At 40.6% G+C, this 17,865-nt stretch overlaps 1 protein-coding gene across 2 annotated transcripts in view; it reads left to right on the plus strand.

Annotated features, from left to right (window-relative positions):
- CHST11 (carbohydrate sulfotransferase 11) overlaps positions 1 to 17,865 on the plus strand; it is a 168,474-nt gene that overhangs the window by 62,244 nt on the left and 88,365 nt on the right. For both annotated transcript variants that reach the window (XM_040596651.1, XM_040596652.1), the window contains exon 2: positions 10,884 to 10,969. In XM_040596651.1, the coding sequence (XP_040452585.1) occupies positions 10,884 to 10,969 (86 nt within the window). The remainder of the gene's footprint in view (positions 1 to 10,883; positions 10,970 to 17,865) is intronic.

Raw genomic sequence — 17,865 nt, forward strand, 5'->3', positions numbered from 1 at the left:
CCTGCTTTTTCTGTCCTCAGCATGAGATCTCACAAGTACACGAACAGCATTTGTTTCCTATGGAAAAACCTTTAAGTCCATGGCTCAGTCTAGCAGTTTTGTTGCCTGTCTCCTTCAGAGTCATACTGTCAAAGTGTTCCTGTATTTTAGTACCTTATTGGTCACCAGCTGCAACAGTAATAGAATTTTCACAATGCATTTGGCAGGCTATTAGTGACTGAAACCAAAGCTTATTATTTTGGATGCTAATTATGAAATATTATTCATGCCAGTAAAGGTCATGTAGGTGTCCAGTATTCTGGAGCCTCAGAAACTGAGCCTTGAAATACTGTGCTATTAATTAATTCCAGTTTAATGCAGAAGAAAGCTACTTGCATACTGGCCTCATGCTATATATGCATACCTAAATAGCATCTATCCCATGTTACATAGCATATCCATAATATTTGGAGGAAGAGTCCCAGTCAATCTAAAATTTTTAGTTTGTCCAGCATCCTATTCAGTAGTGATACCAGAATATGTATCTTTTGCAACTGCTGCATGGTTTTTTTCCCCCTTTAAATGCTGTCATTGGAAGTAAAATCACGGAAAGATCTTTCCTTATTCACTCTTTTTTTGTTTTCTCTTGGATGTTCATTCAGGAGATTGGTGTGCTTGGACCATCCACTTGGGTATGTGTGAGGCATGACTGCATTTCCTCACCATAGAAAAAGTGCATCAGAAGGTTTTAATTGAACTCCCTGACATAACGGGAGCAATGGAAAGAGATATAGGAAGGGAGTAGAATCACTGAAAGATAAGTGGGCACTGAAAGCTCACTCATACGTTCACCACTCTGAATGGTTTTCTTGTTTCAGGCATTTCTCCTTAGAGAAAAACAGACCCAGAGATCTCAGTACCTCACCCGTGGATGGCTGTAAAGCTGGGCTCTATAATGGAAATACAGATTATGCTAATTGAGATGAAGTTTTACACTGCTAATGTATATTTTACTCTTCTGTGTGGTGAAGTGCAGCCTGGGTCTGAGGGAGCTGACAATGTCCTATTCATATGTAAAATGTTTTGAAGGATCTGTGGTTTGGAATATTTCAAAACTGCTGCATGAGGGGATTCTTACATCTGAAAGCAATATTATCTGTGTACAGCTAGTTGCTAACAGAAAGAGAAGAATGTGTGAAAGCAGCTTCCCAGCCTCTGTGTATGGATGTACTGATCCTGTTGGAAGAAGGCAGGAGCGCTGGGTCAGATGGGGCTGGACATGGCCCAGCATTGCTCTGTAGACCTTGAACTGCCCTGATCCCGGTCAGCTGAGGTGATAACCAGCTGCTGGAAACGTAAAAGATCTTGCAAAGAAAACATTGCATCTGTGTGCCTTGGGATTACTTGGAGTTCAGAAATTTTAAACAGAATAAACTATTGGAAAAAGACAGTAAAGCTTGGCTGTGTATTATTAGTCTGGACATTCTGCAATTCACAGAATCGGGCCTTTATACTCTGTGGTACTTTTTTCCTTTTAATATCAGCATTTGGCCTTCCCATTGCCAAGGAGGTAGCATCCTTAATTTGTAAGAGCTCATCTGCTTATCCAACAAGCTGCAGTCATAATCCTCTTTGCCATAACAAATGACTGCTCTGGAAGTGATTACTGCAGGATTTCATACTTTCTTCCTGCTTATCGAATTGTTTAGTGCTTCTTTTTGGTAAAGAAAATGATTGTTCATAAATCACAGTAAAATATCAGGAGGATGTGATAGCACTAAAAATATCAGGGGCAGTGCTTCAGTGGTGATAAATCTTGGTCGATCTCTACATGTTGCTAGGACAGAGATGACTTATGTCCCTTGATTTTTGTTTGTGTCCGGTCAGTTGTACACGTGTGTGTGCAACACTTGAGCCTGAAGTTTGGAAACCAATAGATTGAGCCTTTCATTGCTCCGGGTTGAAATGACTGCTACAGCTCTATTTTCTGTTCTGCTTGGCTTGTGAGAAGACTTGCTGTGTGTTTGAGTATATCCATAGCAAATATGGTTTTGTGTTTCGTCTTAAACGCACATCTGTTGAAGAACAGCAAAGAAACAGTAGCTCAAATAGATTGCAGCTGCAGCAGCCGTCGTTTTCATTTTGACCGTGATTCAAGATAAATGCTTTTAAAATTACAGCTTTCTGAAGAAACCTTCCTCTAAAGGTTTTTCTCTCACTCCCTTTTTTTTTTTTTTTTTCCTGAGTGAGCTCATACATCATGTTTGTTAAGTAGACTGGTACTGACAGTGCAATGGAAGTAGTGGGAAATAGAGAAAAAGAAATGTAGCTTCTTACTTTTTTTAGGACAATGCAAACGTAGCTTTTTTCCCTGGACCTACATTTACAGTTTTCGTTTGAACTTGCATCAGAGAGATGGGACATAGCCAACTATCTACAGGCTTGAAAACTAGGCTGATAAGGAGAACAGAGTAGAACATTCAGCTCTGCTATAAAGAGAACCCAGCAGCATTTGTGGCTGCTGACATTGTTACAGCGAATATCCAGAGACTGGAGGGAGGCATGTTTGGAAACCTGTAAGCTTCACCAGAAATTTTTCTGACCTTCCCAGATTATTGCAGTCTCATTTTGCAAAACACATGGCTAACTTGTAGTGTAAAAGTAGGAAAAAGTGTAACATCTAGAAAGAGGGTTTTTCTTTGTATTTTGATATACAGTGTTCCTTCATGCAAATTCATAATACACGTTTGTTTGTGAAATACATGTAATTAAAGTTGGTCACATTTTCTTAGTTTCTTACTTCCTGTAGCATTGGAGATGAAAAAAAAAAATAAAAAAGGAAACTAAGAACTGTAAGTTGATGTGGATGATAAAAAATATGTTATTTACGAAGACTTAGAAATAGTTCTGGGGGAAAAGAAGTAGACCATTTTGATCAATGTTTTGGGACATCTGACCTTGCTAATGGTTGGCATAAACCAGGGCATACACAGAGGTGAGCAGGCAGTTGAGGTAGGCAGTGAACCATGCAGAATGGACCTCTGAAATATCATTATGCCCCTGAATATGTATTTTATGCCAGAGAAAACAAGGTTGTATCAGAAAAGGTCTAACCAAGTCTAATATAGTTTGTAGTTTGCACCCACAAGAACTTGCTGCATTAAAAGCAGTGTGTGCCTTTGTGTGACAGATAAACAAAACAGAGCTCTCATGTGAGAATAAAGCCTATTGAAAAGCCTTTTGATTTAGGTTTGTGGATAATTTCTTGAGACTTCTAAAGAAATTCTGTATGGCTTAACAGTTTTAAAAAATTACTGGGAAAAAAGTTTCTCATTGTTCATTAACAGGAAAGATGTTGTGCTAATTTATGCCACATGCAATGTCTGTAGGGTGGCTAAGGATCTAAGTCTCTGCATAATTTCACCCAAGGATATTAACTTCCCCACTGTGCCCAATTAAACCCATGCTCATGCTAATCTGAGAACAAACAGGATAAAATACAAACTTATTTCTGGAAATCTGTCTAAAGCAAAAAGTCATTAAATATCTCTCTAGTCTTTGGAGGACATTTACAACCGTTGTAATTAGTGACTAGAGCTTAGAAACAAACGTTAAGATTCATTTCTGTGCTATACCAGGATTTATTTCATGTAACTTCAACCATCAGCCCATCTAGGATTGCTGGTCAGTGGGAAGGAGGGGAGCCATTCGCGGGGACCCATGGGGTGACCCATCTTCATGGCGGTGGTGCTCTGATAATTGGAGCTTAAATGAGTAGCTTAGAATAGACATCTCACTTCCTAAAATGAATTTGATCTGTAGCAACTAATTTGCGTTGTGGGTGGAAGTTTTTAACTTCTTTGACTCTGTTTTTCTAACCTATGAACTGAGGACTGACTTTGCTGGTCCCTTGTCCTGCAACTAGAGGCTTTGCTGCTCTTCTCAGCCATAGTAATTTCACTAAGCTATAACCTCTTCTTGATTTTTCATCCTTCACTTCTGTGGTATTCATCAACAGTCATACTTTAGTGAGTCCCTCTGGTACGTGAGCGGGAGTGGAAACATCAGGGGAAGGTAGGATGGACATGTTGGGATGGACGTGTTGAATCAATGATCCTATATTGCTAAACTAAAATACAGCATCTCTCCCTATTCCCCAGGCGGAGCTCTAAAACATCGAGCTTTTGGGATTGTTTTTTTGCAGTGTACCTACAGCACCCAGCTCAGCAAGGTCTCTGGTTTGCCTGTGAGACACAGTGGTGTTACACAGGGTAAGGTGCTCTGGTCACAGATTTTTGCTTGTTTCTTGTGCTGAGCAAAACCCTGTGTTTCTAGTTACTGTCTGGTATTAAGGCAAAATCTGGTTCTGTGTTAACACAGAGAAAAAGAGTTATCTCATTCTCTGCATTTAAGACTTTGGCATGCTCATACACAATACCTAATCTGATTCTTACTTTCTAAAAATAGATCTCCCAAGCTCCAGCAAAGAAAGCTGCAATTTTGCCTTAAGAAAATGAGAGGCCAGACAAGAGTTTAGTCATAAATCCTTGTACCTGTGGTCTCGGGATGAAGGAGAGATAATTTAGTCTAAAATCCTGGGCTGAAAGCAGCAAAGCACAAGGCCCCAGATGTCACAAGATGCTGCTATCAATCCATCGATCTTTGTGAATCGCTGCTGAAGGATTAGTGCTCCTAAATCATTGCCGGGAGAGCTATCTAAGTCTCCTTACTCAGGCTCTGGGAGCCAGTGCTGGGTGAAAGCATTTATTTGCATTCACTCTTCATGCTCCTGGTTGCTGATTAAAAATTAACCCTTTCATACCATTTGGTGTCCATAGCCTGATTAGTCTGTAGAAGGGACCATAGGAAATTTAACGAAGTTTGAAATTAGGTAGTCTTTTTGTTGCTGAGTTTACGATTTTGCTTGCAGTTTGGACTTGGCTGAAGTCTTGCAGAGCAGATTGTTGTAAATTATTATGGAAGGCTCATTTTCCTGAAGCAGAACGAGCTGGTTACTAATGACAAGCTTGTTCAGCATGATTTTAGTGAAGTGCCTGAAAGCTATGTGGACAGGATATTCCAAATTACAAAAAATGCAGTCCAAGAGCCTCTGACAAACAAAAAGGGCTGCTTCCTAGGGTCACTTACTTCAACTTTGCCCAGAGTATTTTCATGCTTCAGAAGTGTTGCAGGTGCAAAATACTGTCAGATTGAGCCTTGCTAGGTTTGTATTTGGATGTGACTAGTTTGTCCTGAGCAGCATTCTTGCTGGTACAGATGGCACAGTAGTTATATAATATAATTTCTAGATGTATGCTTAAGATTGAGCTATAGATGTCTCGGTGCCTCTGAGGAGGTGTTCAGTGTGGTGTTCAAATGTGTATTTCATCCTAAGTACCCAACAGAAGTAATTTTCCGTGTTGCTTTGGTGTCACAGTAGAAGTCTATGCAAGAGTTTGGAAGACAAATCGTGGCCAAATCTTTAGCTGAAGAGAATCTCTAAACAGTCAGTATGGGAATAATCAATTATTCTTGCTTTGCTTGAGAAAAATGTGAGAGTTTGAGGGCAGTAGCTTGCTTAAATGTGTCCAGAGATGCCAAAGATACAAGTAACTGTTTCGATGCTGCTATCTTGCCTGGGCCAAATTACACTGATTTTTCTGTCTAGGTTGGATAGGGAATGTTTAGGTGAATTTTTGGCCATGACCTGGTTGTTTACAGTTCTAGGAGAAGGTACTAGGTTATCTACCTGCTCTTTACTGTCTAGATGCTCCATGGAAAGCATTAACCCTGACCTGATTAGGGGCAGTTGGACAGCGGCGTTAGCTGGAAAGCAATGTACTTCAGCTAAAAGAAGCAAGCAGACTGCTGTCAATTTTCAGCCTTTCATACAGAAATCAGACCAAAAAAGAAGAGAAGTCCGACCAAAAAAAAGGAATATGGAATATATTTGACTTTTTTCTTTGGAACAAGAACAGGATTGCATCTTCAACCAGTCTCACCTGCTGCCAATACATGCTTTTTCCTCAGTGGGACATATATCTTGGATAGGTGGAATGAATTATGTATGTCAGCTTTAAGCAATGCTGTATTAAGGAATTTTGTCTTTGTACTTTAGACCAATGTAATGAAAAGTTAAATATTAATATATTCTCAGAACTTTTCTCAAATATTTGTAATATGAGACAGTTAATTTAAGAGGCAGTGAACAGAGGTAAAGTTTTTACACTTGATTATTGTTATCATGTAATTAGAATAGTCCAAGCAATGCAAATTAAACGTTACCTAGTCAGAAGACATTTGCTAGATAGCAGCTGGGGAACTTTTATTCTGTGGAAGTCTTAGAAATGGGAGCCTCTGACATTTACAGGGTTGTAGGGTGGCAGCGATGTCGGTGCTGCTGGATGCATGCACCCAGTGTTTGAAATTTCACTTGTGTCTGCAGGTCCAGTGGAAAAAGTGACAACCGTTTTGTGTGTCTCTTATGGCAGAGTCTCCTCTGTGACTGATCCCACATAGGCTTGTGAGAAATGGTTTCATTTGCCCTTCTGACACTTTATGAGAAGGTGACCTCTATGGCTTTAAGTCTCTCAAGAGTCTTGGTTCCTATGATTTTCACCACCCCTTTCTCTTCTGTCTAGATGGCACTGGTGTTCATGTACCTTTTCAGGCCAGTAATGTCCCAAGAGAAGTGCCACCATGTCCCCTCTCTCAGTTTCTCTGTAGCTGCTGATAGGGAGAGGCAGAAATGGCACTGATGTGGCTTCTTATTTTTAGTATTTTCTGCTGTCATTGTTCATCCTGTGGGAATGTCAGAGGTCTTCCATTCTGGGACAGGTGTTTGTAGGTTACCAAGTGCATGATAAATGCCTTCTGCCAAATAGAGGTGACAACTTAAGCCTGGTTCACATGTTTCCATGTGAATGATCTTCAGTGTCTGGAACGTCACAGGCTTTAAACCATCCCTGCCTGCCTACATGTTTCCCCTCCCTACCTGTGCCCATTATTCTAGGCACTGTTGTCTGGTGGTTTTGGCTAGATGCAAGCTGGAGGTGACACCCCCCCCCATACACACACAGATGCCAAGATCTAGTAGGTGCCTTGCCACATAATTTACTCTGTCACTTGTAACCCTGCCTCTGCCACCACGGGTTTAGAGACCTGGGGAGGAGATAGACGCTTGTAAACACATCAGTTGTTAGACCATGATGGGAGGTTCAAATGCTGCCTGGCCTGGGTGACGACCTGCAAGCTCTCAGTATGCTCCCAAATTGTGCCTTTCCAAAGGGTGTTTTTAATTTGAGGGATCTACGTTTTAATTTGTAGCCATCTAATGGATCAAGACTGTGGCAAAACCTCTGGACTTTTTTTTTTTTTTTTGCACAGACTGTAGAAGAGGATTTGACTGAGGAGTGCTGTGTTCTCATGCGCAGTGCACTGAGAGTCTGAATAGTTTTCTAGAGGTCGTGCATGGATGCTCCTGTTTTGAGATAATTTAAGACCTGTGCATGTAGTTTCCATCTCTCTACGTATATATACACAGATGATAAGCTTTAAATTCAGTGGAACTGTTTATCTTTCTCTCCTTAGAAACTGAAATTTGGTGCCTAGTTAACATGCTCTTCAGACTTGCTATTAAATTAATGACTGGTGATTCCACAGATTTCAACAAGATGAGCCAAGCTTGCATTTTGGACAAATGATTCCTGGAGGTGGAGGAAAGGTCTTGTTATTACAGCTCTTGCATTTAAGCAACAAACTAACAATTCACTCAGCTGCTCACAGTCTTGGCTAAATTCAGGGTACTGCTGATTTTGCTGCAGTTGCAGTATTAACACTACTCTTTAATCATTAAAGGGATTGAATGCTCTTGTCAGCTGCTTCACACACTTAGTGTGCATGAACATGATATTTTAATCAGTTCTTGGAGCCATGCATATGCAGTACTTATCATTAGATTATAATTTACTGTAATTATGTATGGAGATCAGTCCAAGGCATAAAATGTAAATTTAGATATTTATGATGCTAATAAGATTTGGTGAAGATAAAGGGCTTGATTTCTTAATTTTCACTACCACAATAGTATGACAGTCTTACTAAAAGTGGTGTTAAAATTCGTATAGGTACAGTTAATGTCCATATTACGGTTTTCTTACTGCAGATTGCTATAGGTGAGACTCAGACCCAAAAGGTTGTGTCATTCACATAATGAAACACTGCCTCAAAGAAGCTGAGACAGTAGAGAACAGGTTGCAGGAGCCCTGAGAGGTGGTTGTCCACAGGCATGTTAGCGAGTGTTTTGAACTATATATAAACGTTCCTGATAGTTATTCATCTAAGGACAGTTCTGCAAAAGGTGTGAGTGGGATTTCTGCTGAGGAGAGGAGAATATTCCTCTTTCTTTTGGTGCTGCAGTTAAATTCCAGGCGCAAGTGTTTTCCAGGTGTGCACAGAGGTGCTGTGTACAGCTGCATCAGGGCATGATGTTCCTGACACTGATAAACAGGGAATAGAGTGCTATGTTGAGCTGCTGTGTTGCTATGCTAACTCCACAGTCGTCTTCTAAGGCTTTATTGAAAAAAACAAACCAATTAAGTAATATTGGGAATGATAAAAAAGATTTAATGGCTTCTGTGACTAAGGTTCTACGTTAGTATTTAGCTTTTGCTGGGGAGACAGTTGCTTTTTTTGCTTGTTTACATCTGAGAATCAAATCTTGCATGTTGTGCAAATAATTTAATCTTTATGGCTGTTACTGCTGCATATAAAGTGTGGATGTGTTGATACCTGCTGGCTAAGTAATACAGGAAGGGATACATTTGTGCACATTAGTGTTTACTGTATTTAATGGAAATGAAAAATGAAGTAATAAATTAGGGAATACCACACTAGAATTTTTCTTCATTTTGGAACAAAGCATCAGTGTTTCAGGATCCTGGTTAATGACAGTCTAACGACCTGGATGTGCTGAAATGTTGCCCTCTCCCTTTCAACCTGCTCTGGTGTTTTAAATGGAAATGATGTGGTTTGGCATTGACTGGAAGGCTTCATTTTGGAAAAATCTCTTGTAATGGTGAGGGGGCTACAAAATGATTTTTAAAGCATCCCTGGACACAGTTCCTTGTACAAGAGTATGGAGAGGCACGACAAGCAGGGATGTGACAGGCAGGAGTTTTGTAGTTGGAATGACTGTTGGATTCTTACAACCTCACTTCAGTGTTTTCTTCCTAAAACCAGTTCCAGGTACTGGAGGCTGATATTACTCATGCAGAATATTTTTAAAGTTTTAACTGTTCCAAACACTTTTTAAGTTAACTTTCAAAAAGGCACATTAGCACAAAACTGACAGAATTGCAGTACTTGGCTGCATGATTAAAAATGTTCGGAGAATAATCAGGTATTTAAACATGTAAATTAAAGTTATAGCCTCTAATGACATTACTATCCTAATTGTGAGGAAAATAGCAAGGAAAACATTGAGCCAGTTTGTTTACTGAGCATATATGTCTGACTTCTGCCACAAGACCCATGCAATCTCTCTTTGCTCAGGGGAAAAGTGGCATGGCATGTTATTAGATACCTTCAGTTGAAAAATAGCTGTGAAGTGAACGAAGGAATCTATTATATAGTTTCCAGATTGGAACTATATACAGTTTTCTGTGGTTCATACTGCTTGATGTATCAATTATGATTGCATATTAGCCCTCTGTATTAAAACACTACTTGATTGTATTCTCTGACTCTTGGCTCGTGGCCTGCAATATCATGTCTGCAAGTGGTGCAGCTCAGAACTGCTGCTATAGGACGCTGCAATAGATTCTGGTTACAAAATGTGGCAAGCGGTGATAAAAGCGTGCCTGACTGCTTAATGCCTTTGGATTCCCAGCAGGAGCATCTCTTCTTTGCTTTTGGTTGTGTGTTAATTAAACCTCGACGAGACAGATCTCCCCTTGCTGTGATGCCTGATGTGGGTGTCTGATTGCCTGATGCTCTTTCCGTAGTTAGCACAGCAAGCTGGGGGCAGAGGAGCGTCTGCAGAGAATGATGTGGGCCATGTGAGATTTGAAGGACAGGCTGTTTTCCTTGTGACTGTAGAGACTGGTTGGAGCTGAATACCTTCTTATGTTGACTCTTATGGCCACAAAGGTCTAACTCGAAACTGGTGATCTCTGTGCCTGCTCAGGTCAGTGTCTCTCCTGAAAATGCTTTATCATCCAAAATACTCCTTGATGAGACCTTTGGCAAAACCTTTGGTTTGAAAACCTGCTCGTCTCCGACTAGGATAACATAGCGTTTGTTGGGTTTTGGATCAGTCAGGTATTCAGTTGCAATATGTAGAGCGAAATATGCTTTGAGGCAAGAAGTGCAGCAAGGATTGACTGCATGTGCATTATGTAGTGCTGAGTGTCTGTTCTAGGAGAAACCTAAAAGTTAAGATAGAAGCTTTAAATTAGGTGTTTTAATATTAGGATCCTGTGTACTTCTGTATCTAGGTGGAGAGAGGCTCAAATGTTGCCTCTCAGAGATGCTGATGGTAAGAATCCATCTGACTCCTCCCTGACGATCAGAGAATCAGGTACCTGGCACTGCTGAAGGTTGTGTTGCTTAGGTCGCTGTGTTTGAATTTTTGTGCACCTGAGCTGGAAGCTGTTGGATAACAGCTTTTATAACAGAGGAAAAGAGGGGAACCAGAGAACTTTTTTTTTTAGTAACTTCAACAATAGATAAAGGATTTAGCTCTCAGACAATTTCTAGGGAAAGTAAATTGTCTTATGAATTAAGACACAACACTGACTAGAATCCCGTGATCTGTCAGAAAGTCTCTTCTTGCTCTATGTATTGCGATAGGTTACTGCTAACCAATGTTGCTAACCTGTATTAATTTCAATTTCCCCTTGCAGTAATGCGTAGAAATCCATTTGGGATGGACATTTGCTGCCGGAAAGGATCCAGAAGCCCACTCCAGGAACTATATAATCCCACACGGGTGAGTGTCTTGTGGCTATGATAAAACTTCCCAGCTCAGAGTACAAATACAGTCTCTCTTGAAGGTATTTTAATCATTCTTTTCTCATTTATGTGTAGTAGCTGCCTTCAGCTTGGAGAACTGATCCTGGGACGTGCAGAATTAGCCATAAAGTTCTACAGTTTGAGCTAAGGGCCCGATTTTTAAAGGTTTTTAGTTGTCTAATGATATGAACTCTTCTAAATTTTTTTCTTTGATATCTAAAAGTCTTAAAAGAGTACTTTTTATACCTAAGTAGAAGCCAAGGCATCATAATTTAATCTGTTGATCAATAAACAGAGTGGCAGGGTGGGGTGAGAGAATGCGACCTGATATACGTGAAGCAAGGAGTGTGACAAGAATTTAAATTGCACTAATAATACATTAATAAGTTTATATTACTTTAAAGAAGCCAGCTGCCCTTCCTGTCCTGTTCATTGCTTTTCTGGAGTCTAGGCAAACACAGTAGCTCATACTGTTCCTTTACGCTGTGTGCTCTTTAACACCTGACAGTCTTGGTGGGAGCTTAGGATAGTCTCAGCTAGAGTTGCCTTCTTGTGACAAGCAGTGCAGGAAAGCTACCTGAAATTTGTGTTCCCGTTTGCTCCTCTAGATCAATTTATTCCCTACATGTGGGCTGAATTGGCACATTCAGGATCAGCATTTCCTGTTGGCAGCTGAGAGGAAGTGCTGCCATTGAGAGAAAATGCCAGCTGACTATTAAACATATTTATTAAAGTTTAACAACCACCTATTATATATTTATCCATCAATGAATACATTGAGTTTTACTAAATTGGCTATTAAGGAAAGTGACTATCCCAATAAATCTAACTTGTTAGATTTAACAAGGCAGTAAATGTTTTAAATACTATTTGATTATGAAGAGACTCACTATATAGTGTGCAAAATGAAGTCTAAGGGATTTTAAGTATTTATGTGAAGAATTGACAGCAACGCAAAGATATGTGATATCTGTTATGTAGTGCAGTAAAGCTCCATTTGCTCAATAGCGTTGTTTTTATGAACATAGGCTGACTTTCTAATTCAATATGAATTCTGTGCATGGCTGGGAACATGAGTTTATCATACTAATATACTGTCCTTTATTGACCATTATGGGAGCTAGCACTGGGTAAATGGAAAGTGCATGTAAAAAGCCCTGAAGAGGAACAATCCAGTGCTACAAAGGAAAAACATTAGCATTTGCAGGTTAAATTTGAAGACTCTTTGCAGATGCTCAAGAAGGGTGGGTAAGGGAAAAGAGACTGGCTGAGTAATTAGCCTCTATGGGGTCTGCAGCATGTCAGTCAAAACCTCCGTGGGGTCTGCAGCGTGTCAGTCAAAACCTCCTTGCCCTTTAACATCGTTAAAGGCCATCCCATAATAAAGAAACAACCCCATCCAGCAAAGGGCTGTAATCCCAGAGCCCTTGCAAGCTTGCTCAACTGAAAAAATTCCTGAATTTCCTGAAGCAGGGGACACAGCTGGCAGCTCGTTCACTGCCTCTGCTTCCTTTCTGTGTGCTCTGACCAAGCAAACCATTAGCATCCCTTTCCGGGCTCGCCTGTGATCCAGCCAGAAAAAGGCAATGTTTGAGGAAGCGTGGCAGTTCTTGCAGCTGATGTTGAACTAAGCAGATGACATTCTTTAAGCCAAAGTGTTTCTATCAGCTTGCTGACATCCACTCTTACCAAGTTTCTAGGTTTTGTTTCTTTCTTTGTTCTTAGTTGGTGTTTGCTTGCTTTCTAAATGGGGCTTTGCATGCTGCACTCAATACTAACGAGACTGGCAATGTCAGACAAGCAAGTGTATGCATTTTGGGAAAACAGTACCAAGGAAAGGCAGTGAATAGAGGCTGCAGTAGAAGACATCAGACTGGAGATAACCCCTAGAATATTTCTTCAAATACATGGATCATCTTTCTTTTTCTTTTTTTGCCCAAAGAGATGTCTATCTTATTTTTCTTAAGGTGGCAGGTTAGAGACTGGTCTGTATTCTGGCAGTAGGGTGCTTGTTCCTCAAGAGTTCACCAGTAATTGTAAGGATGGGGGAATGGAGATCAGACCCCTAATCTTTCCTTGCTGAAGCAGTCATGATCAGCCATTTGTAAAGTTAGCTCAGAAGTCAATATATAATAAACACACGAGAAGACAAGGCCAGGTTGGATGGGGCTTGGAGCAACCTGGTCTAGTGGAAGGTGTCCCTGCCCATGGCAGGGGGGTTGGAACTAGGTGATCTTTAATGTCCCTTCCAACCCAACCCATTCTATGATGACATTTTTGGCCAGAATTTCCCTCTTACTGATCTAGGAAATGAAAACACCAGTTAGATATTTAACTCTTGACCATCAGCACCTGTTGAGCTCCTGGTGTTATGAACCCATGTTTTTCTCCTGGGTGTCGATGGCTCTGTGTACCATCACAGGAACTCTTCGGTGCTCAGTTTAGCTGCCTCAGAGGAACAGTGGAGCTGATCAAGCAGGTATTTGTAGCTCTCCTTGTAGTTCAAAGGAATCTGTGTAATTCAAACAGCAGACTTAGGCTGCTGAAAAGATGCCCTGCAGCTGTGGCTCTGGATTACTACAAGCTAGGTACAGTTGTGATTTTTTTTTTTTAAGGCTAGGAAGCTTTAAATATTTACTGTGTTCATGTGCATGTTTTTTACATGATATAGTATAACAGGAGAACCCAACTATGGCTTGCCATCCTCTGCTATAGAGTATGCTGTACATTTCACATGCTTCAGGTTTCCTTGCATAGGCAGCAATGTGCAACATGACTGCGGCTGCTGCTGTTCTGGGAATATCCCCAGGACCTCCAAGAAAGGTGGGCAAGGGAGGGGGCTGCCTGCTTTGGGATGGTATTAAGGGCCCATACGTCCTTGCATGCAGTGTACTCCTGGCTGTTCCCTGTCACGGGAGATGAGAATTTGGCCACAAGAATGTGTGTCTATATGAGAGTAGGTGCCAGACAGGGTCAGTACTCTCTCAGATTTAAAATGCTGTAGTTTAATCTGAGTAAGGTTTTTCTGCTGTGTGTCCAGCATCAGGTTGAAGTGCCCTCATAAAAACAGATGGAGACAGGTTGATTTACACCAACTAAGAATTTGACTGTGGGTATTTACTATGTTGACATATAACAGCCTCTCTGATCCTGCGCTATTTTATTTCCTTCTATGGCGTTGTTTGAAGATGCCATCATTGGTCTCATGAATCTCTTTTTGGCGTGGTCAATGATTGTGAAAAGGAAAGAAAGGGAAGGGAAAGGAAGAAAGAAAAGAAGAAAAGAAAATGGAAAAAAAAAACAAAACAGAAAGATTTGGCTTGAGTAAATTCACAGGTAGCAGTGATCTGGAGGTGACTGAAAGGCTGGTGTTGGTGGCTCATAGGAGCTGAACGTTAGAATAGCAGTCAAACTTTCAGTGGACTGATCATAATTGTTCATATATTTGGTGGAGGAGGAGAGGATGAATGGATGGAGATAGCACTGAATTAAGGCTAGAGGAAGTGCCTGTGACAAAGCCCATGTGTTATTTATGTCTTAGGTGAGTGTCTGACCTTATGATTATTGTAAAAGAACGAACAGCGTTTTTGCTCTTTTGCCTGTTGTACTAGAGCAGAATGTGAGAAGTGCATTTGTCTGTGGACAGAAGATTTCTTCTCTAGGGCTTTCACTGCAAGATTTTTCATGAGTGCTAATATACCGTGAGGAAAAGAAAATTCAATAGAACTGGATTTACACTGAGTAAGTGCATTTCCAGGCTGTGGGCTCTGCATACATGGCAGTCAGTGTGCAGAGCATGTCTTTGAGACCCTATTATCTTTTTTTTTCCTGTTCATTTTTGGTGGAGGTTTAATAATAAGGTGCAGAGGTACCTGCAGCAAATTTTGAGGGCTGAAATGGACCATTTCTTTAATGAGTTCATTACAAAGCCAATTTGGATCTGTATTAAGCAGACTTATTTTTCTTCACACATGGTTGTAAATGGAAGGAGAAAGAGGATTCAACACAGAGCAAGCAGCAAAGGAGAGTATCTAAATGTAACTGAACACAGATGAAGAGCCTTGCAGGAATGTGACATAAGCTTGCATTTTATCTTGGGTGGGTTTTTTGTGTGGAAACCCCAGGAATTTAAGAATATGGGTAAACAAATAATTGCAAGACCTGTTCTTAGAAGACAACGTGTACAACTGTGTCTTGTAATTTGCATGACTGTGTACAGCCCTACTGCTCCAAAAATAACAGAAAATTGTGGACCAGCCCATGAGCTGGAGTCACTAGAAGTTCAGAATTGAGCAACATCATACTTGAGGCTTACACACTTTAGTGGTTAACATTCATCAGTTTGGTGCAATGAATGTGCTACTGAATTACAAGAAATTGCAAACCAAAATAGACCAAATGTTGTAGGAATGGGAAATAATTGCATGTTTCAAGTTAGAATTTGTCTTCCAGTTGTCAAGATTAAAATTGAATTATCATTAAATACAGGCTGCATCATTGTTTGATGTATCTATCTAGACTGCTGAGAGGAACACAGGGACACAGCAGAGATCCAGTCCTGTGTCCATTAGGATCCAAATCCAAGGATGAGTTTGTTTCAGTTTCTAGTGATTATTGCCAGACTTTAGTTCATGAGTCCCCACGGCTATTTCACTGAAGGTCATACTGTTTGCCATTGGCTAGTTGCCTTTTCAAACACATTTCTTTTTGTCAAGGGGATGTATTTCTAGGTGGCTGCTTTTGGTGTAGTTGGAGCCAGGATGTCTAGTGATTTGCTAAACCTGGTGAGTCAGAGCTGTGGACCTTGTGTTGCCTTTGCATTATGAAATTGTATTAGATTGCTTTGGAGCTGTTGCCTTGCAGACAGTATTTATACATCCTTAGTCACCTCAGGTCACAAATGCTCCTTTTTGGGAGCTGCCGTGTGATTATCTGTAGCTTAGGCTGCCAGACAATTACTGTATCAATCAAAAATGGGGAAAAAATGTAGGTCTCCAAAGTTACTAGCCAATTTCAGTAAGACAAGAAGATTACACCAATGCTATACACTGATTTATCTCCCATTTTCACATATATATGTCCTGTGTGCTGAATTTTCTCCTAGGGACAGCAATACAGATATCCCGATGTGAACTTTACAGTAGGAGAAATAGTGTAGATTATCTAAAGAATACGTTATCTGTTATTAGATTATCTAAAGAATACATTTGACTTTATTGATGCTTTGCAACTGATTTGAATAGTCATAAATATGTATGTGACCTTCTTGAGGGCAAGAAGTGGCCCAAAAGTCCTACTAATAGTGAAAACATGTGTTGTGTGATTGATGCTGATCTTTGTGGGCAAATCTGTGCAGATAATAACATGTGGTAAGTGCAGCTCCTAATCATACTATTGGATTGATCATAGATTAAGAACTTCGTAATGGAAAAGATACAGAATGGAGACATAGGGAAGAAAAGTAAATGTTCAATGACAAACTTCAGGTACGCACTCCTGTTGATAAACAACAACTTTATATGTAATTAGCCTCGCTTGCTGCAGCAAAATGCCTGCTGATGAAAGGAGCTAATTGATTTATTCCATGGATGACTTCTTATGCAAAGACATTACTTACTGTCGTGCTTGGAAGTTGTAAAACAGCAGCTGGCCTGGGATGAAATATTACATTAACCTTAGCAGAAAAATTGCACTATTGAGAATGCTTTGTTATTAATTACTGATTACAAATGATAAGAGCCTGTTTTAGATGCTGGGGAAATTACTTGGGGAGGGGAGGGTTTCAGGTACGGTGTGCTTCATAGATCATTTGTTGTGACATGATGGATGCCTTTGTAAGTCAAGAGGAATTAATCAGACAAGTATGTACAGTAACTACCAGCACTCAAGGCCAGAATTATCCCCAGGACATGCTCATTCAAGTTACTGCAGTGCATCGGGATGAATTTTTGGGCACCTGTGTTTAATAAAAGACTCGTTACCTGCATGAAATGAAAAAATATAGTTGTCACTCAAAATAGCTCAGATTTCCCTGATAGAAAAAGGAGCACTAGAGACACCTTTTTAATTTCTCCAGTCCTTGGCTCATATTTTATTATTTTGAGAGCGTATGAGTTTAAATATGAAGGCTTTCTGGAGTCATGGAAGTATGAGAAGAAAGATTTAACAATACAAGAGACATGGCCAAACCCAAAAGGATTGTATGTGTTGGAGGGGAAAGAGGATAGCATGGCTTTCAGAACTGGGTGCCTGTATGCAATGTTAGGGGCTCCCTGTTAGACAGGCACTTGGGCAGCTGCGTGGAGAGAGGACCTGGGCTCCAGCACTCTGCTGACCTGGTGCCGTTCAGCAGCTTTTTGTGTTTAATTGTCTCCAAATCATTTCAAGGCCAGGCTGGATGGAGCTTTGAGCAACTTGGTCTAGTGGAAGGTGTCTCTGCCTGTGGCAGGGGGGCTGGAGCTAGATGATCTTTAAGGTCCCTTCCAACCCAAACCACTATGATTAAATTGGGCCTCTGGTGACCTGAACCATGTTGGTTTAGTCAAATGCTTGCTCTGAGTTGAGTAATGTTCAAATGAGGAAGCTGCCGCTTCCTCTGCATTAAATTCCTTTCTTTTCCTCCCCTCTTGAAAGTTATATACCAAAGACCTGGATAATTGTAACTCAAAATGCAGGAGGATGTGGCGGTTTGGAGGATTGGGAAGCAAAGGGCAGTCAGAGAATTTCAGTGTTTGCAAATAGGTGTAACAAGCACAGTTTTCTGCCACTGGCTCTGCAGAGGCAGAGTGCATCCTTTCTGTCTGCACTTTAAGAAGTGCTCCAGCATTGCTGGCTAAGCAGCTGTATCCCAGTATTCTCAGCCTAGACCTTCTA

The sequence above is a fragment of the Falco naumanni genome, chromosome 5 (genome assembly GCF_017639655.2).
Source record: "Falco naumanni isolate bFalNau1 chromosome 5, bFalNau1.pat, whole genome shotgun sequence".
Classification (NCBI taxonomy): Eukaryota; Metazoa; Chordata; class Aves; order Falconiformes; family Falconidae; genus Falco; species Falco naumanni.